General features: G+C 42.5%; 1 protein-coding gene across 1 annotated transcript in view; it reads right to left on the reverse strand.

Annotated features, from left to right (window-relative positions):
* Positions 1-22,480, reverse strand: part of LOC126298998 (ankyrin repeat domain-containing protein 29-like) — a 128,056-nt gene extending 105,576 nt beyond the window's left edge. The window contains exons 1-2 of the mRNA XM_049990624.1: positions 22,274-22,480; positions 5,542-5,653 (exon numbers count right to left, since the gene is read on the reverse strand). Of these exons, the coding sequence (XP_049846581.1) occupies positions 5,542-5,653; positions 22,274-22,285 (124 nt within the window). The 5' untranslated portion in view covers positions 22,286-22,480. The remainder of the gene's footprint in view (positions 1-5,541; positions 5,654-22,273) is intronic.
* Positions 22,481-22,680: the final 200 nt, after the last annotated feature.

Below are 22,680 nucleotides of genomic sequence, written 5' to 3' on the forward strand. Positions count from 1 at the left end.
AGTTCTTCATTAACTGACTAGTTCTGTTATGTGACTACTATATCTAGCTACGGAACACATTAACTGGCTTACAAAAATAATACGTTTTCTCAGCGAAAATATATACACTTAATAAATCTGTGATTCCAGTGACCTGCAGATTTTAATTTCTTCTTTTAGCAATTGCGGAACTGATAAACTACATTATTGTCCATAACTGATTAATCACATATCAGTATCCTCACAAAATTAAGATTCTCATAGATGGGCAAAGAGGAGTCGAAGTTGCATCCGTTTTCTGATTGTGGGAGTTATTTTTTGTTTTTGGAAATGTGTGGTAAGCTTCTATGGGACCAAACTGCTGAGATCCCTGGACTAAGAAAACACTTAATCTAACTTAAACTAACTTACGCTAAGGACAACACACATACCCATGCCCGAGGGAGGACTCTAAACTCCGACGGGGGAAGCCGCGCGAACCGTGACAAGACGCCTCACATCGCGCGGCTACCCCACGCGGCGGAGTTACTTCGTATTAGAATGTACGTACTAGTTAATTCAGTCTATATATTTGATCATTTGCGTTGCGTTACGTTGACTGAAATACCGTTTCCAGTGAGTAGAAATCAAACTGGAGCCATGAGGCAGTTTAGAATTTTGCAGTATGAATCGTTAAGCGTCGTAACTTTCTTCTCTAGTAGCTGTTATTGAAAGGTCACTATTTATGGTCTATAACTAGCGGAATATATTGATAGTACATGCTTGTTTTGAAATTTGACTGCCCGTTTTTCTATTTCTGAACTCAAACAAATCTTTATACATTACAGATTAAATCTATGTTATCGTCAACTAATCTACTTTGCCTCCACTACTTTTCCAGTGTGACTCATATCTGGGCTAGATATAAGTCTTTTGTCCTCTGATATGCTCAGATTTCTTTACTACATCATGAGGACATGCCCACAGAAGGATATTTGGGATTAACAATATTGTTTAGTTGAGTAAATATTTGTAAATGTTTCGTTAACAGTTATAGAGGAATGAAATGTGCTGCTATCTATTAATCACATTTTCCTCTCTTTTATTCACTGTAACTAAGAAACAGTACGTTTTCTATTTCGTGTACGGAAGTTGTGTTAGCTAGCCTCTCACTGGTTAAAAAAATGGTTCAAATGGCTCTGAGCAGTATGCGACTTAACTTCTGAGGTCATCAGTCGCCTAGAACTTAGAACTAATTAAACCTAACTAACCTAAGGACAGTACACACATCCATGCCCGAGGCAGGATTCGAACCTGCGACCGTGGCGGTCGCTCGGTTCCAGACTGTAGCGCATAGAACCGCACGGCCACTCCGGCCGGCTCTCACGGGTTAAAGAAAATGTATCGAGCGATTACTGAAATCACAATGAATCCACAATAATGGACATTCCAAGTACACAGTTCTAAGTCTGTATCTTACTACAGCTAGAGATTCCATGATGAGCTAAGCATTTCCTCTATCACCAACACCTCCACAAGAATTATTTTGGATAATTTTTTTAAGTCCCATAAAGAGGCATTCTGCAATGGATTAGGTTCGCTGTCTAGCTCTTCTGTCATAACTACCATTATCATCATCTACATCTTCATCTGCAATTACATAATTTTACTCCGCGTTTCTCAGTTAAGTGTTTGGCAGAGGTTTCATATAACCAGTGTAAGACTATTTCACTACCGTTTTACTCTTGAATATCGCGTGGGAAGAATGAACACCCAAATCTTTCCGGGTGAGCATTGAGTTCTCTTATTTTACTACAATGGTCATTTCTCCCTTTGTAGGAAGAAATCGACAAAATATTTTGCCAGTCTGAGGAGAAAGTTGGTAATTCTAATTTCGTGAAAAGATCACGCTGAGAGTCACCTCAACTCGCTTATACAAAACGAACTGGTCTTTGAACAATTTTAATGTCCTTTGTCAGTTCTACACGATGAGGATTCCATACCGCTCAGCGTACACAGTCTCTTTAGTAGACGTGGTGCGCCTTTCAGGCATTCTGGCAATAGAAAACAGTCTATGATTCTCCTTCCCCACATCATTTTCTATTTGATGGCTCCGATTTAGTGTTGGTAGTTGTAATCCATAGGTATTTAGTCCACTAGATAACCTTTAAATTTGAGTGATTTATCGTGCAGCCGAAGATTACAACAATGCTGTTAGTGCACGTCTAGAAGAACTCACGTTTTTTCAGGAGCAACTCACGTTTTTTCAGGAGCAACTGCCACTTTTGGTACCCCGCCAACATCTTGTCAAAATCATTTTGTGACTGATTTTATTTTTATGATCTGATGGCTTTATAGACGGTAAAACACAGCATCTTTTGCAAGCACTCTAAAACAGCAGCTCACATTGTCTACTAAATAGTTAAATAGAGGGCCTATAATGCTTCTTTGGGGAACCCGAGATATAGCTTAGGTTTCAGTAGATGACTTCCCGTCAGTTACTACCAGCTGTAATCTTTCTGATTAGAAATCGCGAATCCGACATATAGCTTAGGTTTCAGTAGCTGACTTCCCGTCAGTTACTACCAGCTGTAATATTTCTGATTAGAAATCGCGAATCCAGTCGCACGGTAGTAATGAACAGTGTCAAAAGCCGTCTGGAAATCAAGAGATATCCTCTGTGGATGTCACTCATTACTTTGAATAAAGTGCCAATTGTGTTTGACAAGGATATTTTCTGAATCTATGTTGGTTATGTTTCAATATATCATCATCATCAACAACAACCAATATTAGACATCCACTGTTGGATACACGGTCTCTTTACTTATTATTGGTTCTTGAATTGCGAGATATTGTGGATATCTCTTCAGTTCAGATTTTTCAGTATTTCCGTGCCACTCTCCCGAAGGTCAAACAAAAGTTCCTCCATTCGTACTGTCTTTCCTTGCATACGTTCTCGATTCCCTGTTAGGTCTATTTGATGTGGGGCCCAAACACTTGAGCAACGTTCTAGGATGAACTGCAGAAGAGTTTTTTTTAATAAAGTTCTTTTGTAGGCTGACTGAAGTTTCCCAGTTCCCTAACATGAGGCGAAATTTACCACCTAATTTACCTACGATCGTTCCATAGCACATTGCTACAAATTGTTACGCCCAAGTATTTGTATGGGTTTACTGATCGCAATTGTAACCCACTGATACTACAGTCAGAGGAGACATGATGTTACGTTTTGTGAAACGCAAAATTTTACGTTTCTGATCATTGAATGCAAGTCGACAACCTATGGACTACTGTGAAACCTTATGGAAATCTGCCTGAATATTTGATCAGTTATTTTCAGGTAGCACTTCATCACAGATAAGTGCATCATCTGTATAAAGTCTGAGGCTACTATTAATGTCTGCTACGTCATATGTACATATAGGACGTCCCTCCTAAGAGGCCTCCTTTAAAAATAATTTGTTTGTAATGGGAAACGAACCGATGCCTGTCGCATGAAAGACGTGATGAGCAATATCTGTTGGGGCCGACTCCTGCAACACATTCAAATAACGTAACTGCACATATTTGCGAAATACCAAAGAAAATGAGCTTGACGACCTACCCCAGTTTTTCACGAGTAACACTAAGTATCTACGGCTGGAGGACCTGTTTGGTGTAACGGTAATAAATTATGTACACAAACTAACCTCGTCAATCAGTCTCTCTGTCAGTGAAAAACGCCCTACAGAAGTTCCTAAGATTAGCCTTCAGAAAAAGACAGAAAAACGCGGCAGTAGAACTAATATATATATTATATACGGTGAACATGAATAAAACCGACAAACTGCAGGGAAGGATTCCTGACTGTAAGTGGAGGAAAGAAGATCCTATGAACATATGTCCGGAAATGCATCGTCGCCACGGTAGATGGCGCTGACGAATGGATGTTCCTCTCACCATGTATTCCTTGTGTGCTGCAGGCTGTGTGATTGACACATCGTACTGTAAACAACAGAATTTTTTGGAAATTTGTGGTAAGGTCTTATGGGACCAAACTGCTAAGGTCATCGGTCACTAAGCTTACGCACTACTTAATGTAACTTAAACTAGCTTACGCTCTCGAACCTCCGACGAGGGAAGCCGCGCGAACCGTGACAAGACGCCCGAGACCGCTCGGCTACCCCTCTTGGCAAACAGCAGAATGGTCTGGTGTTCATGTCGGGAACAAGCGAAGAGGGTGTTTGTATACAGCTAAGCAGATGCAAACGATCGAGAGATAGAACCAGGTCCTCCAAATCTGGTGTAGGCACAGTCCGCCACCTCCTTGCATATTCGTCTGTCTGAAATCACCCATGAGCACAAACCCCCAAAAAGGGCTTGAAGTGTTGTGTAATGTGGTTGGTGTCTGCGAGGCTACTTGTTTTGGTACAGCCGTGCTGAACAGCAAGGGTCCCAACACACGTCCCTAAGACAGGCGTAAAGTTACTTCTAGTACATTACATCTGTCCATGACTCTACATCGAAGACAACCAGATATTTTGTTCCAGTCAAGCAATACCTCAGTCCAGTCAAAAATTTTGTTTGATAGCCCATATGAACTTACTTTCATTAGCAAACGTTGGTGTCATACAGAGTCAAATGATTTTGGGAATTCAAGGAATATGCCCCTGCCTGATAGTCTTCATCCAGGACTTACAAAACGTCACGCGAGAAAAGCACGAATTGGGTTTCGCGTAAGAGATGTGTTCAGTTTCAAAGCTGATTGACAGTTCTCCTTCTTTAACGAATTTGTTTTCAATGGGCACATCAATTCTGATCATTTTTCCTGTACAGAGCGAAAGAAGGGCAGGCTGGATGATCATACCTTTGTTTGACTTGTGGTAGAGTCTCACATAAATGAGGCTGGCACTCGGTGAACGATCCTTATTAATTCCCGATATCTATGTACAGACTTCGAAAACAAAATTTCAGAATGCAATTTGAGGAAATTAGTTTTACTTCTTACGTACCAGTCCCATCAGGAACTGTGCATACAAAAAAAGACTAATAATCATTTGCTCAGAGACATACTGGGTGAATGAGAACAGTCTACTGAAGAACATTATGTCAGTATTTACTTCGTTTACAGACTAATAATCGTAGCTATTAGGAGCGATATGTTTTTAGGTTGGTCACGACCTCTACATACATGTGGCAAAAGCAAGCCATTAATACTTATTTTACGCTGGGCAGCAGTTCAAGTGTTAAAGCGTGGGCATGTGGACGACAAACGGTTAGTCTTGGTGGTGCATTTACGACTGTGCAGAAAACATCAGGTAGTAAATTATGTAACACCTTTGTGGGAAGACTGTTAGTTGCAGAGATAAAACAACTAATATACTGAAGTGAATACATATTAAGGCACCAGTGATCACAAAATACTCCTAACACCTTTTATAGCACTGGCTTACTATTCATGAATGCGATGGGCAGAAGCCTTACTTAAAACACAATAGAAAGAATGCTTGTCACGCTGTTCGCAGTGATAGGCAGTAAATGGCTCTAGATTTTCTGCAGATCAAAACAACTAACCAAAGTGAATAAATGTCTCCAACTCACCGGATTTCAGGCAGTCTTTAACATTCTGGATATTTCCCCGTACCACGCTGAGATGTAGATTTTCGATGGCTTCGGACGTAATTTTTTTTCGTAATGCTGCTACATCTTCAGACTGAAACAGAACAAGTACAACATAACGGAAACGTCATCCATGAATATGTTATGAATTACAGGACAGCATTTGATCTCTCTCTCTCTCTCTCTTACTTTCTCTCTCTCTCTCTCTCCTACACACACACACACACACACACACACACACACACACACACACACACACACACACTCCAAAAGAATACACGGATCTGTATAGCATATTGACTGTAATAATTTCAATGTGGTCTATCAAGGAAATTCGGTAGCGATTCCCTCGAGACAGTGAGCATATAACCACACCAGACAAAAAAATAAGTTACCCCGAGCAGACATGACGATGCAAATACCCTGAAATGGTCTGAGTTCGGTAAGAAAGAGAGAGTATACGTTTCTTCAGGGATGCCATTTGCAGAGAGAGTATACGTTTCTTCAGACGTTCCATTTTCAGCTGAAGCCCACTCATTGATGATTAAACCCCGAACAGCTACCAAACTGACGGCATGATGATTACTACGTTCCAATTAGAGCCAGATACTTTCTGTGGGATTAAGGTCGGGAAGCTTAGTGGGGCAGTAAAGGTGCAATAAGGCGCCTGAGTTTTCGTCAAACCAGGTGAGTTTACACGGAGTTCTGTGAACATGGCTGTTGTCATCCTGGAAGATAGGAGTTTCCACTGCATACTTATCATGATGTTGAAGAAATGTCAACACTTGGTCTCCGAGAGTGTTGAAATATACATTTTTTCACATTCTTGGTACAAATGACACTTCCAAAAGATCACAGAACTAATTCAGGGCTGAACTACATCCTTCACATGCTGTGGATTAAATACGTCGATGGGTATTCGTGTACTCAGCGATTTACCCAATTTGCAAAGAGACACTAAGCATCTCCAGCCAGTTACTACCTCCAGATTCTGTGTTGTTTCGACCACTGAAGACGAGTAGATTTAACATATTGGAGATTGGCCCCAGTCTCATGGCTGCTAATGGAGCAACATTCCTTATAGAAACGTGCGACAGTCCATGTGGATGCACAACCAAACGTGCAATATCATTCACGGTGTGATCACGAGCACATCCAGAGTTTTTAGTCTCTTTCAGCCGTTCTGTCACGTCTCAAAGTTGAGCCATCTAACTGCGCTAATTCCATACAAACGACTCGCATGTACTCACCACTATGCTGTTAAGACTTACTCACCCGGGCCATATGGCTGCCTGATACCATTGCAACGCCGTCTACAGCGATCCAAAGCAGTGAGATTTGATAAGGAGGTAACTAATATTCTGTCCGTTAAGCTTTTGACAGTTAACAGGGCAAAATTATCAGTCTCTGGGAAACTGGTTTCTCATATCGTGAGATTTTGTGACGTATAAAGCGTGCTGTTTAAGGAAAAAATTTGTGGTAAGGTCTTATGGGACCAAACTGCTGAGGTCACCGGTCACTAAGCTTACGCACTACTTAATCTAACTTTAACTTACGCTAAGGACTACTCACACACCCATGCCCGAGGGAAGACTCGAGCCTCCGACGGGGGAAGCCGCGCTGACCGTGACAAGACCCCTAGACCGATCGGCTACCCGGCGCAGCAAACAAACGAATGTGGAATTGAAGACAAAAGAGGTTTCCCCATAGCGACGAGCGGACATTGGGCCATCTTGCCCACATGGTCGTAATGAACGGGTGAGGAAATTGTTGTTACATGCCAATTCAGACCACAGTGTAGTTCGTTCCCTCGGTTGTTAGGGACGCACGGCCAGCATCCGGTGGCTTTGAAATTTGTATACCCTGGAGTTGATTTTTGTTAACCGCGACCTAATATTTCGATCTTATGATGACTGGATGGCGAAAGACAGCAGAATCTGTAAAAATCTGAGAGGGCAGCTCAGATTGCCACCAAATAGTGATCTCTCTGGCAGGAAATCGCAAGTTCAGACGAATGGCCGTATCGTGCCAGGCTGACTATTGACTTTCCCATGACTGCAGCTGTCTTGTAGCACATGTTGAACATAATCTTGCGAGAAGTCCCGATCGAGAGAGGTGGCGTAGTTGTTAGCACATTGGACTCGCGTTCGGGAGGACGACGGTTCAAACCCACGTCCGGTCATCCTGATTCAGATTTTCCGTGATTTCCCTAAATCGCTTCAGGCAAATGCCGGGATGGTTCCTTTGAAAGCGCACGGCCGACTTTCTTCCTCATCCTTTCCTAATCCGATGGGACCGATCACCTCGCTGTTTGGTCCCCTCCGCCAGATCAATTAACCAACCAAAAGTCCCCGTGGGAAGCAACCCTTTACAGAGAAATGATATTAGTGCAAGAAGGAATGACCAATGTCAATGATTGCATTTTGCTCCTGAGGCTGATCGGCCACAGTTCTTCGTTGCGCGGGATTAGCCGAGCGGTCTGAGGCGCTGCAGTCATGGACTGTGCGGCTGGTCCTGGCGGAGGTTCTAGTCCTCCCTCTGGCATGGGTGTGTGTGTTTGCCCTTAGAATAATTTAGGTTAAGTAGTGTGTAAGCTTATGGACTGATGACCTTATCAGTTAAGTCACATAACATTTCACACACATTTGAACATTCTTTGCCACAGTTCTTCAGCTACTAATCCTTATGCTTTGCTTTGTGCATTCGTGTATAAAATGCTTGGTGGTAGATTCGCCACGAATATCAGCAGACCCTCTGATACCATGCTACAGCATTTAGAGTATTTATTACACCACTTGATGGGTTCATACCACACTAAACACTCCAATTCAAATTCTATGTAGAATTCTGTAGTGAAAAATCATATGCGTATTGTGATCTACGTAATCCGTAGTAATAATCATCATCAGCAGCACCTACTTCACGGGTTAAGCCTACAGTCCTGCTCCAGTCATCCGCCCAGCTCTTCCTCTGTCTTCACAAAAACGTTTGCCCATCGGTTCGTATTCAATAGACTGCCCGCCCGAAGGACACGGTTGAGTCATTTTTCCCTGTATTCTTCACTAATTTCTATTCCATTCTGTTGACTTCACTACGGATATGAGTCAGTTTACTGAACGTTTTGATTCATCTCAGAGACTTTAGTATGTGTCTTGAATTCTGCTCTTGTGATCGACCACCGTAGTCCATACTCTGCTTCCATAAAAAAAGTAAGGAGAAAAGGAAGATTAGGAATCTATATCCTGTCGACGATGAGGGCGTTATAGTCGAGGCATAAGCTGCGATAGGCAATGGCAGGGGAAGCATATCCCCGTGCTCTTTTAAAGGAATTGTCTCGGCATTTGCCAGAAACTGTAGAAAACTAACCTGAATGGTCGAACGTGGATTTGAACCGCCATCTTCCCCAATCTGAGTTCAGTATCTTACAACGGTATTAATTTGTTTGTTTCACCCAAATGAAACCCGCTCACTAGTGTAAAGTAACAGAACGTTTTTATTATCTCAAAAATGTAGTCATACACAGTACACATACTCAAAGATAGTCGCCGAAACTGTTGGCACAATTGTCCCATTGCGACAGTAACCGGTAGATTCCATCCTTGAAGCTAGTAGGCTGCTGTCGGATCCAGATGTGGACCCAGTTACACACTTCGTCATCAGTTGCGAATCGATGTCCGCGAATAGCTTGTTTTAGATATCCAAACAAATGAAAGTCACACTGTGAAAGGTGTGACTGTACGGTAGATGTTCCAGCGTTTCCCACCGAAACTGCTGCAATGTCGTCTTCACCGCATTGGCCGTGTGTGGGCGAGCATTATCATGCAGGAGGATAACGCCAGTAACCGATGGATCTCGTCTACGATGATTCTGCGGTTGTCCAAGACTAAAGCATTCACTTCCGCAACCATTTCCGGTGTGATGACACGATGGGCCTGTCCAGGATCACCATCGTCTTCCAGTGACTCGCGCCCCTTAAGGAATCGTTGGCGCCATTCCACAACATTTGAACGGCTCAGACTATACTCACCGTACACAGCCTTCATCCGTCGATACATTTTACAGCCTCCATCTCTCTCCGCCACCAAAAATCGAACCACTCCTCGTTGTTCCTGCTTACTCGCCTGCATGTTCGGTAGCGGACGATAACTTGTGTGACCACCTGTGAAACCACACTGGCGCCACGCAACATCAAACGTTGCACACGCGTCAGTCTCTCTACCAATACATGGCGCCACCATACACGCAGTTACGTGGTGCCACTTTACGTGTAAGGCAAAAGTAGACCCACTGCCCAGATTTCATTTGAATGAACCTCATATATGGCGATGACGTCTTCAGCAGTAAAAATCAGTTTATGGCTTCTGTTTTCCTAGATGTCTTTCAAAAACCCTAGAAAGACACGATCCATTATGTGACCACCGCCAGTGTTCGATGCGAACATGCAGTAATATTCACAGACGGGAAGCGACAGCACTAGTAGTGGAGGGTACATGAAGCGTGTCGAGGGACGCGGAAACAATGCAGACGCTGTCGTAGTGAGGAAACGGAGTAATTTATCTGATGTCCAAAAGGGCATTATCATTGACTTTCGAGACAAGGGGGGAAGCGTTTCCAAAATGGCTAAGTCTGTAAACAGTTTGCGTGCCACCATGGTTCATGTATACCGTACATGACAAAATAGCACTATACAAAACGGGCGCCGAGGCAACAGAGGCCACAGATGACAGGGGTGAACGATGGCTGCGGAGATGTGTACGGGCGAACAGACGCGCAACTGTTGAGTAACTGATTGCCCAGATAACCCAATGGGCTACCAACAGTGTCTCCTCAAAGACTGTTCACCGAACGTCGCTGTGTAAGGGCGTCTGCAGCAGGCGCCTGGCAGCGAGGTGGCGCAGTGGTTAACACATTGGAGTCACATTCGGGAGGACGACATTTCAAACCCGAGTCCGACGATCCTGATTTAGGTTTTCCGTGAGTTCCCTAAGACGCTTCAGGCAAATGCCAGTATGGTTCATTTGAAAGGACACAGCCGACTTTTTTCCCCACCCTTCCCTAATCCGATGGGGCTGATGATCTCGCTGTTTGGTTCCGTCGCCCAAATCAGTCAACCAATCAGCAGGCGCCTGACTCATCTACCCATTCTGACTACTGTTCATCGGCGACGAAAACTGGAATTGGCACGCCTATACTGCAATTGGAAGTCCACTGAGTGTTGGCGTGTAACGCCCTGCAACAATCTTCGTGAGGGTCCAGGCTGGAGGAGCTTGTTTTATGGCCTGGGGAATGTTTTCCTGGGTGTTCTCGTCATTCTGGAAGGCGCACTGAGTCAACACACGTACGAATGTATCCTTTGGAACCATGTCCATCCATACATGTAGTTTCATTTTTTCTCGGCACGTTGGAATCAACCAGCAGTAAATATTAGGTACAGGCTCCAAGGTAGATGCTATTTTCCTTGACTTCCGGAAGGCGTTCTATACAGTTCCGCACTGTCGCCTGATAAACAAAGTAAGAGCCTACGGAATATCAGACCAGCTGTGTGGCTGGATTGAAGAGTTTTTAACAAACACAACACAGCATGTTTTTCTCAACGGAGAGACGTCTACAGACGTTAAAGTAACCTCTGGCATGCCACAGGGGAGTGTTATGGGACCATTACTTTTCACAATATATATAAATGACCTAGTAGATAGTGTCGCTTTTCGCGGATGATGCTGTAGTATACAGAGAAGTTGCAGCATTAGAAAATTGTAGCGAAATGCAGGAAGATCTGCAGCGGATAGGCACTTGGTGCAGGGAGTGGCAACTGACCCTTAACATAGACAAATGTAATGTATTGCGAATACATAGAAAGAAGGATCCTTTATGTTATGATTAGATGATAGCGGAACAAACACTGGTAGCAGTTACTTCCGCAAAACATCTGGGAGTATGCGTGCGGAACGATTTGAAGTGGAATGATCATATAAAATTAATTGTTGGTAAGGCGGGTACCAGGTTGAGATTCATTGGGAGAGTCCTTAGAAAATGTAGTCCATCAACAAAGGAGGTGGCTTACAGAACACTCGTTCGACCTATACTTGAGTATTGCTCATCAGTGTGGGATCCGTACCAGATCGGGTTGACGGAGGAGATAGAGAAGATCCAAAGAAGAGCGGCGCATTTCGCCACAGGGTTATTTGGTAAGCGTGATAGCGTTACGGAGATGTTTAGCAAATTCAAGTGGCAGACTGTGCAAGAGAGGCGCTGTGCATCGCGGTGTAGCTTGCTCGCCAGGTTTCGAGAGGGTGCTTTTCTGGATGAGGTATCGAATATATTGCTTCCCCGTACTTATACCTCCCGAGGAGATCACGAATGTAAAATTAGAGAAATTCGAGCGCGCACGGAGGCTTTCAGACAGTCGTTCTTCCCGCGAACCATACGCGACTGGAACGGAAAAGGGAAGTAATGACAGTGGCACGTAAAGTGCCCTCCGCCACACACCGTTGGGTGGCTTGCGGAGTATAAATGTAGATGTATCAGGATAATGCAACGTGTCAGACAGCTCAGAGAATACATGCGTGGTTCGAAGAGCACCAGGTTGAGTTTACCGTACTCCCCTGACCACTAATTTCCCCTGAGTTTAACCCAATCGAGAATCTATGAGACCACTTCGACTGGACTGTTCGCGCCATGGATCCTCAACCGAGAAACCTAGCGCAGCTGGCCACGGCACCTTCCAGAACCTCACTGACCCTCTTCCTGCCCTGCTCTGCAAAAGGTGTTTGTTCAGGCTTCTGACAGGTGGGCACATTAATGTGACTGTTACGGTTCATAAATTCATCAGACACTTCATTAAGCAACCTTCGATCTTTTGGGAAGATTATATTCTTCATTCAAAAGCTTCATTAAATACCGTAATGTTCGCTAATTTTGCCCCTACTAACATTAGAATTACCTACTGAACTGCGACTCGAATTCGCTTTATAGTTTATACTTTAATTGAATCATCAGAGTTTTTTCATGACCAAATTTAGGGTTTCAATCTTGCAGTAAATTAAAGCTCTATTCAGACATCTCCCAGCTGAGTCAGTTACGTCTCTAGACTATGTAATTTAACGATGTAGCAGAAATTTAAACATTTTTTTGCTTTCTCTTTTATCTTCCAATCATCAACACATTCTTCTGATTATTATAGCGAATATAACAAACAATCTTCGAATCGCCAGAATAATGAAAGCTAGAGAGTGGTTAATTTTCAGCTAAGTGGGTAGCCGAGTTCCGATTGATCAACGATCGGAAATGTGTACATATCCAAGGAAACATCCTACATTTGTTTTTTTGATGAGTTATAAAAAGCACGGGAAACTTAAATCAGAATTTTTGGACCGGGTTTTGAACGCATCGCCTGCCGAATGCGAAACTAGTGTCTTAACCACTGCGCCACATCGCTCCGTTGTTCAAGTGGAGAACAGAAATTTTTTAAGAATACGAAATTACATACAAATTATCATACATCACAATACTACACTTCCTATTATGGAACAAAATATAAGCATGAAACAGAACAATCGCTAAGCTTCTTACAAACTGAACAGTCGTCTTCATGACTGCCCTTATATTGTACTACTAGAATTAGCAGGACACTAAATAAACGGATCTTGTGGAAAGAAAGAATCCTCAATGCACTGTAACTTAGGTGAAAGAATCTGAAACGAAAACCTTTTTAAAATGCTAGGTGTACTACGTTCTTTCTGTTTCGCTGGTCTCGTGCATATTTAGGATTGAGTAGGGGAAAGTCAGTTTATCGTACCGTCGATTTCGAGGTCACTGGAGACAGAGCACTAGTAGGAGGTTATCAAAGAATGGACGGCATTAGGCTGGAGGTCTTGTCTATGGGACCATTTAGGCTAACTCTGAACTGAAATTCCGTTTTGTTCTCATATCCACAGTCAAAAATCTATGGTGCACTCGTATTTTTCGAGCCATATAGGATAAGGTAGCTGACAGTTAGAGCAGAACTACTCGCCTAATAATGTGGTCGCAAGAAATGGTTCCGTTCCGAAGCTGGAAAGCAGTTCTCGTAAGTAACACGCAAAATGGCACGGAAAATGTCTAATCCTTGTTATAGGTTGTACTTCCTTCATTTCATCCTTGTAAAATGTTTTATTATACCTCACTTTTTGACAACCAGTTGTGGATGAAAATTCAGTGGTAAATCTATGATATCATTTCAAAAATTATTTTAAGATGACAATTTACAGCGGCAGCCAACCGGCTGGCTATTTTTGTCCTTCATTAAAACTACAATACGGTTGCTGAGCCTCAGCCCCGTTCAAGACTGTAATAATTTTCTCTATTGTTCTAAGTAGTCTATAGCTAAATTGTTCAAAAGGATTCACTCTGAAAACACACGAGTAGTTGCTTTTATTGCATAGGTGTGTTTACGTCTGAGAAAGCTTCCTAATTTTTTTGTTACTTGCCCTTTTCGTTCAGCTGCCAAAACAAATACCCTGCCTCGGAGGAAAGTGTGAGTTATGCACAACGTGTTATTTTTTCTAGATATAAATAGCTAATGAGCGCGGCTATTTAAATAATACCTTAGCACGCGTCACCTTTTCTTTCCCTTATGTTCTCATAAAATTAATCCCTCTGTTTTCAAATTAAGAAGTATTCGTTTCTAACTGGTCATTATCGATTTTCCATTAATGTATCTTTATTTTATGCTGACGTGTTGATAGCTGTAGAGTATAGTAATCGAAACTGAATAAAGTTTGCGCTGGGACAGGACTTCCCATTTGAAATGTTTGCCATTACCTCTTAAATACAAAAATATTTTGTGTTAGTAAAATACAGGCCCTAGTAGATAGAGCAATAAAGTTCTCGTATTTTATGAACGACTCTGTATATCGAAACGAAGTCTGCAATAGGGAAGCGATAGTATGCAAACAGCTGATTTTTGACTTTAAAATTAATAACTAGAAGCACTATTTTATTTATACATATGTCTTATAAAATACAATTTGGAAAACAATTATGTAAATTTAACAGCTTTCAACAGGTATTGAAAAGTATACAATGTGAGCTTTTGGAGTGAAATTTTTCGCGAAACTAGCCGGGAAATGGTCTGAAAATGAAAGCGCTGGCACTGTTTCGTCTCCATTCGCATGTAAACATGAGATGTAAAGCCAAAGCAGCACTGACTGTGCTGACTTCACACATAGATCATTTCTATTTTATTTTATTTACATGTCAATTTCAGTTGGACCAAACTGAAGAGCAAATCTCCAAATTCATGGAACGTGTCATTACATGAAATTACAACAAAAAAACTAATCACAGATAAAAATTAAATGCTTATGAACCCGAAAAAAGTCAGTCCATAAGTTTAAGTAAACGCAATCAACAATACAGCACGAATCAGCTTAAATTTTCAAGGAACTTGTCGACAGAATAGGTATGGCCGAGCGGTTCTAGGCGCTACAGTCTGGAACCGCGCGACCGCTACGGTTGCAGGTTCGAATCCTGCCTCGGGCATGGATGTGTGTGATGTCCTTAGGTTAGTTAGGTTTAAGTAGTTCTAAGTTCTAGGGGACTGATAACCTTAGAAGTTAAGTCCCATAGTGTTCAGAGCCATTTGAACTCGACAGAGTCTCGCGGTTCTAGGCGCGCAGTCCGGAACCGTGCGACTGCTACGGTCGCAGCTTCGAATCCTGCCTCGGGCATGGATGTGTGTGATGTCCTTAGGTTAGTTAGGTTTAAGTAGTTCTAAGTTCTAGGGGACTGATGACCACAGCAGTTGAGTCCCATAGTGGTCAGAGCCATTTGAACCATTTTTGAACTCGACAGAATAGATTTTAGCGGAAAGTCTCAGCGCAGTCTCAAACAAGTACTATGTCACCATATTTTATTTTTTAAGAGCCAGAATGTGCTTCGTTACGTCACATAAGATCATAATCACTTTAATATACCGGTAGATAAAAATGTAAGGATTTCAGATATAACTGCAACCAGTCGCATTTCGTCATGGTGGAGTTTTTATTTTCCGGTTACCGATTTTACGTCGTCTAACAACTCATCGTCAGTTGGTATATTTCTCAATCACCATCTTAGCATTGTGGGGATCGTTGTGTAGTTGTGGGAAGACAAAAATGATGGTAACAAGTAAACACAGAATGTAGCGAACTATCTAGGTTATATACATCATGAATTATAAGTTCGACTTGATAATGATAATGATTGGAACGATGACATAGATTATGTTCTGGTGAAGGCAAACCAAAGACCTCATTTTATTGGCACACCACTTAGAAGATGCAACAGGTCTATTGAAGAGACTGCCTACACTACGCTTGTCCGTCTTCTACTAGAGTATTACTGTGCGGTATGGGATCCTTACCAGACAGGATTGAAAACATCGAAAAAGTCCAAAGAAGGGCAGCTCGTTTTGAATGATCGCGAAATAGGGGAGAGAGTGTCACGGGTATAATAAGCAAGTTGGGCTGGCAATCATTGAAATAAAGGCGTTTTTCGTTTCGGCGTGATCTTTTCACATAATTTCACTAGCACACTTTCTCTTTTCACTATGAAAATACTTTATTATCGAAAACCGACACAGGGAGAAATAATCATCATGATAAAATAAAATAAATCTGAGCTCGTACACAAAGATCTAAGTGTTCATTTACCCCACGCGCTGTTAGAGAATGGAACGGTAGAGAAATAGTCTGAAGGTGATTCGAAGAACTCCCCACCAGGAACTTAAGTGTAAATTGCAGACTAGTCATGCAGATGTATATGTAGACAGCATCATTTACCGTAATGTGCACGTGATGTAAATAACTTCAGATAACTTTCCACATTCAGTTCACACTTGTTTCGATTTTCCACTGCCTTGCCACAGCTGCACAATGACCTCCACAATCCTGTAAAAACTGTACCATATGATGATGAGTCTCTACGTGACTTGAACCTGGTAATGGAAAATAAAAAAATCACACTATCACGAAAGGCGATTGATCGTGGACATTTCTGTAAATCTTTATGCAACACAGTTGCAGTATTCCACATCCATAATCGATAAAAGCTTTAAAACGTAAGGATTATCAGGCTTAACTATTACTGAGATTGTAGAACCTATGACTGTGTACTGAACATAAACATAAAAAACTGCAAACAGTCTGTTTTTTAAGTATTCGTCTATTCCCACAAACTAATTTTCGAACCTTTTGATTCGTCGTTTGACAGTGCATATGGAAGTTACATATTTATTTTCGTAGCATTATGCTAAGTACTGGCCCAGTGACAATAAGATAAATAAAAAAACTTTAACGTAATGCCAGCAGGTATATGCCGAATTGAATAAAATACGAGATCTATTACGTAGATTATTAACCAAATTGCAAAATACAAATCCTTTTGCCTACTAACAACGGCGAAACGTTTTGTTTCCCTGTTTTTGTGTTTATAAAATACGAAGTTTTTCCACGTTATGTGGCAAACACTGAACGCTGACAATGGATTCATGTCTACTGAGTCATTAAATGTAATGGTAGCGCCGCCATTAGACACAGCGTCTGGTGAGTTCAGTTTCTGCAAAGGAAGAAAATTTCAACAGCGATACTTGGTCGGCAGAGTAGGAAAACATCTTCCTGAGTTTTATGCACTCGTCGGCCGAAGTGGTCGAGCGGTTCTAGGCGCTACAGTCTGGAACCGCGCGACCGCTACGGTCTCAGGCTAGAATCCTGCATCGGGCATGGATGTGTGTGATGTCCTTAGGTTAGTTAGGTTTCAGTAGTTCTAAGTTCTAGGGGACTGATGACCTCAGACCTCCCATAGTGCTCAGAGCCATTTGAACCATTTATTTTACGCACTCCATCACTCCATTACCACCTGAAGAGGAAGCCATTAATATTTCTTACTTTCAAGAAAGAGAAACAAGGTTCCTGACAAGGTGTTCTATGCAAATGGAAGATCATTTCAAGGTCTAGTAAATGCTCGTAACTTTTAAATCTACGGGAATATTGAATAAACTATGGTTGTTTCAAACCGTATAAGTACATTCTTAAGGGCATTCAGCTACTTTTAAAAAAGTGTTCTAGGATGTTACATGTGTCAATGATAAGAGTGAAACTTAACATAAAAATGAAGGTGCAGTTTTGAAGGCTGTAAGGGCAGATAAAGGCTGGCGGTACACCGCCGTTTTACTTCCGGTGATAGATAAACACTACGTAGGGTTGTAGAGGTGTTGTACCATCAGGCATCAGCTTCCCTTTTAGTATGTTGGCCTGTTAATTTCATCGAAAAGTTACACAAACTTACATCACTGCTATTCTTGCCGTAGTAACTATAGAACTCCGTTTAATACAACACTGGCCATTAAAATTGCTACACCAAGAAGAAATGCAGATGATGAACGGGTATTCGTTGGACAAATATATTATACTAGAACTGACATGTGATTACATTTTCACGCAATTTGGGTGCATAGATCCAGAGAAATCAGTACCCAGAACAACCACCTCTGGCCGTAATAACGGCCTTGATACGCCTGGGCATTGAGTCAAACAGAGCTTGGATAGCGTGTACAGGTACAGCTGCCCATTCAGCTTCTACACGATACCACTGTTCATCAAGAATAGTGACTGGAGTGTTGTGGCGAGCCATTTGCTTGTCAACCATTGACCAGACGTTTTAAATTGGTGAGATATCTGGAGAATGTGCTGGCCAGGGCAGCAGTCGAACATTTTCTGTATCCAGAAAGGCCCGTACAGGACGTGCAACATGCGGTCGTGCATTATCCTGCAGAAATGTAGAGTTCCGCAGCGATCGAATGGAGGGTAGAGCCACGGGTCGTAACACATCTGAAATGTAACGTCCACTGTTCAAAGTGCCATCAATGCGAACAAGAAGAGGTGACCGAGACGTGTAACCAATGGCACCCCATACCATCACGCCGATGATACGCCGGTATGGCGATGACGAATACACGCTTCCAATGTGCGTTCACTGCGATGTCGCTAAACACGGATGCGAGCATATGATGCTGTAAACAGAAACTGGATTCATCTGAAAAAATTACGTTTTGCCATTCGTGCACCCAGGTTGGCCGTTGAGTACACCATCGCAGGAGTTCCCGTCTGTGATGCAGCATCAAGGGTAACCGCAGCCATGGTCTTCGAGCTGATAGTCCATGTAGCTGCAAACGTCGTCGAACTGTTCGTGAAGATGGTTGTTTTCTTGCAAACGTCCCCATCTGTTGACTCAGGGATCGAGACGTGGCAGCACGATCCGTTACAGCCATGCGGATAAGATGCCTGTCATCTCGACTGCTAGTGATACGAGGCCGTTGGAATCCAGCACGGCGTTCCGTATTACCCTCCTGAACCCACCGATTCCACATTCTGCTGACAATCATCGGATCTCGACCGACGCGAGCAGCAATGTGGCGATACGATACACCGCAATCGCGATAGGCTACAATCCGACCTTTATCAAAGTCGGAAACGTGATGGTACGCATTTCTCGTCCTTACACGAGGCATCACAACAACGTTTCACCAGGCAACGCCGGTCAACTGCTGTTTGTGTATGAGAAATCGGTTGGAAACTTTCCTCATGTGAGCACGTTGTAGGCGTCGCCACCGGCGCCAACCTTGTGTGAATGCTCTGAAAAGCTAATCATTTGCATATCACAGCATCTTCTTCCTGTCGGTTAAATTTCGCGTCTGCAGCACGTCAGCTTCGTGGTGTAGCAATTTTAATGGCCAGTAGTGTATGTACGCGTTTCACTTAATAAAACTATTATTATCGCAATGTCCAGGTGATCAAATAATGAATAGTAAGCGAACTGCAGAATAATGACCCTCTCCCGTTGTGTGACTTTACGTAAACATTCTTTCGTTACATCTTTTCGTTGTGTCCTACCTGTATCAGGTAGGACACAATTCAAACATTTCTAGACACGAAATAAGTTGTATCAACGGTCGTTTCTCACACCAACCAAATCAATGAAAATTTAAAAAATCGTAAATGGTAACTTAAGTTGATGGCAAAATTGATAGTATACGAAGTTTGAGGAGGAGGAGATTAGGATTTCAATGTGCCATAGATATTTTATATACATATATATCCCGTTGCAGTAATTTCATAATGTATGTACAGGGTGAATTAAACTCCACCAACAAAATTTTGGAGGTTGTTCCATAATATTCTCTGAGTATTTTGCTTTTATGGACCGTTGGTCTACGGTGGTCGTTACAGAGTAATAACGTAATTATAAGTTATTCGGTTTGATAGCCCAATTAGCTTTTTTTTTTCTGAACATACCTTCAAAACAGCGCAACACTGACAAAACCAGTAGTGTGCCATGATCAAACACAAAGAATTGCTTTAACCCTCACACGAAACAAGGACCTATCTATCGCGGCGGCTTCTGCAGCTGTACGTATTGGCCAACTATTTATCAGTAAAACTATGCACAATGCCATGTAACAATATTAACGTACAGCTAACAATGCCGGAAAAATAAAACTGAGACAGAACAGAACAATACTGAACGAAAACTTGAGGGAGAAGAGTAAAGACGACAGTTAGTACGGTGATTAAATGGAACAAATTTGTTTACAGACAGTATATACAGTCCACACCGTCAATATTTACACTGTTTGCAGATATTTTCAGTGCAATACGGATAAAAAGATGAATGGTGATAAGAAATCAAAATAAATGTGACGAGGCGCCGGTGCTCACGAGTCTCTTATACCAATATATTCAACACTGGACTCGCATTCGGGAGGACGACGGTTCAATCCTGCGTCCGGCCATCCTGATTTAGGTTTTCCGTGATTTCCCTAAATCACTCCAGGTAAATGCCGGGATGGTTCCTTTCAAAGGGCGCGGCCGACTTCCTTCCCTAGTCCGATGAGACCGATGACCTCGCTGTCTGGTCTTCCCCAAAACAACCCAACCAATATATTCAGAAAACACCGCTGATAAACCTCCAAAATTTTGTCAATGGAGTTAGAGTTTAGCCTGTAAAATAAAATAATTTGTGTTACGAACATAGCCAATAAAAAAGCAAACGCTGGGAGACCTTAGCGTAAAGTACAACAATACTACGTAAACTATTTCACATCTCAAATCCTTAGTAAGCGTTGTAATTGGCGAAAATAGAAAATATAAAAATATTCAGCAAATCAAGCATAAAAGCGAATATAGACGTCTAAAAATGAAACAGAGCAAGTAAAAAATAGCAAAGCATTAATGGCTAGACGTGAAATCCAAGGCTACAGAAATATGCGTGTGTAGGGGAAAGACAGGTGCCACCTATAGGAAAATTAAAGAGGCCTTTGGAGAAAGAAAAATACCTACACGAATATTAAGAGCTGAGATGATAAACCTGTGCTAAGAAATAAAGGGAAGGCTGAAATGTGGAAGACAAATATAAAGGTCTTTTACAAAGGAAACAAACTTGAAGACAGTATTTAAAAAATGGAGGGGTAACTAGAGGAAGATGAGATGGAGGTACATTACTGTGAGAAGAATTTCAAAGAAAAAGAATTAAAGTTGAGGGAGAAGAAATAACAACTTTGGTGTTTACCGATGATACTGTAATTTTGTCAGAGGCGACGATGGACTTGCAAGATCAGTTGACTGGCATGTATATGTCGAGAAAAGAGATTGAAAGATGAATATCAACAAGTGTAAAACGAGAGGAATGGGAAGTAGCTGAATTAAATCAGTTGATTCTAATTAGAAATGAGACACCACAAGTAGTCGATGAGTTTTGCTATTTGGGCAACAAAATAACTACCGCTGGTGAAAGTAGCGAGAATATGAATTGCAGGCAGGCGGTTGCAAGAAAAGCGTGTCTGAAAATGAAATATGTGTTAACATCTAATATAATCTGTTAGGAATTCTTTTTTCTGAAGATGTTTATATGGGGTGAAACGTGGGCGATAAACAGCACAAAAAAGAAGACAAATGGCTCTGAGCACTATGGGACTTAACATCTATGGTCATCAGTCCCCTAGAACTTAGAACTACTTAAACCTAACTAACCTAAGAACATCACACAACACCCAGCCATCACGAGGCAGAGAAAATCCCTGACCCCTCCGGGAAATGAATCCGGGAACCCGGGCGTGGGAAGCGAGAACGCTACCGCACGACCACGAGATGCGGGCAAAAAGAAGACAATGAAAATTTTGAGGTGTGGTGCTACAGGAGGTGCCAAAACTTAGACATGAAAATCTAATAAGTAATGAGGAGGTGCTGACTGGAATTCGGAAAAAAGTAAATTTGTGGTTCAACTTGATTTAAAGAATAGATTGGTTGACAGAGCACATCCTGAGGCATCATGACATCGTGAGTTTCGTAATGGTAGGAAATGGGAGTAAAGGGGGGGGGGGGGGGTCGGTAAAATTGTAGAAGTAGACAAACTCTTGAATACAGCAAGCAGGTTCAAATGGATGGAGAATGCAGTAGTTATGCAGAGATGAAGACCCTTGCAATGGACAGACAAGCCTACGGAGTACAAAGTTACTTCAAACCACTCTTCAGACTATGGACGACAACAACAACAACAACAACAGTCACCCGAAAATGTAAGAGTAAAAATGAATCAAGATGTTGGTAGGGAGATTAATGGATCAATACTTGTTCGCGATGTGTTAAAGATGCGCTCTGCTTTGGATACGGTGAGAGAGCAAGGCACGGAGCGAGCGACTTACGGCGTGCAGCATGTTGCGAGGAGCCGTGTGCGACCAGCCGGCGCGCACCTCCGCAGCCCGCGCGCGCGACGCCCACTAAAATTAGCGGTCGCGGCTGTGCGCTCGTGCTCGTGCGTCCGCCGGCGCTTGGCGGGCCTCCAGTCGCACCGCTGAGGGAATCAATTGGAATAGCCGACACGGGGCGCGCGGGCACCGCCTGACCGGAATAACAGACCGCGCAGCTCCACAGGTAGCCGCCTCGCTGCCCTCACGTTCGTCCCCGCGCCATTGCCTTTTACGTAAATAAGTGTAGCCACTCATCACACAACGCGTGCTTTTACCCGCTCGCAGTGTTTACACTGGGAGAGTCAAAACATCACGACAATCCGCATAACAGCAAACTGGCCCACCTTTCGAAACTAATACAC

Source organism: Schistocerca gregaria, chromosome X, assembly GCF_023897955.1.
Source record: "Schistocerca gregaria isolate iqSchGreg1 chromosome X, iqSchGreg1.2, whole genome shotgun sequence".
NCBI lineage: Eukaryota > Metazoa > Arthropoda > Insecta > Orthoptera > Acrididae > Schistocerca > Schistocerca gregaria.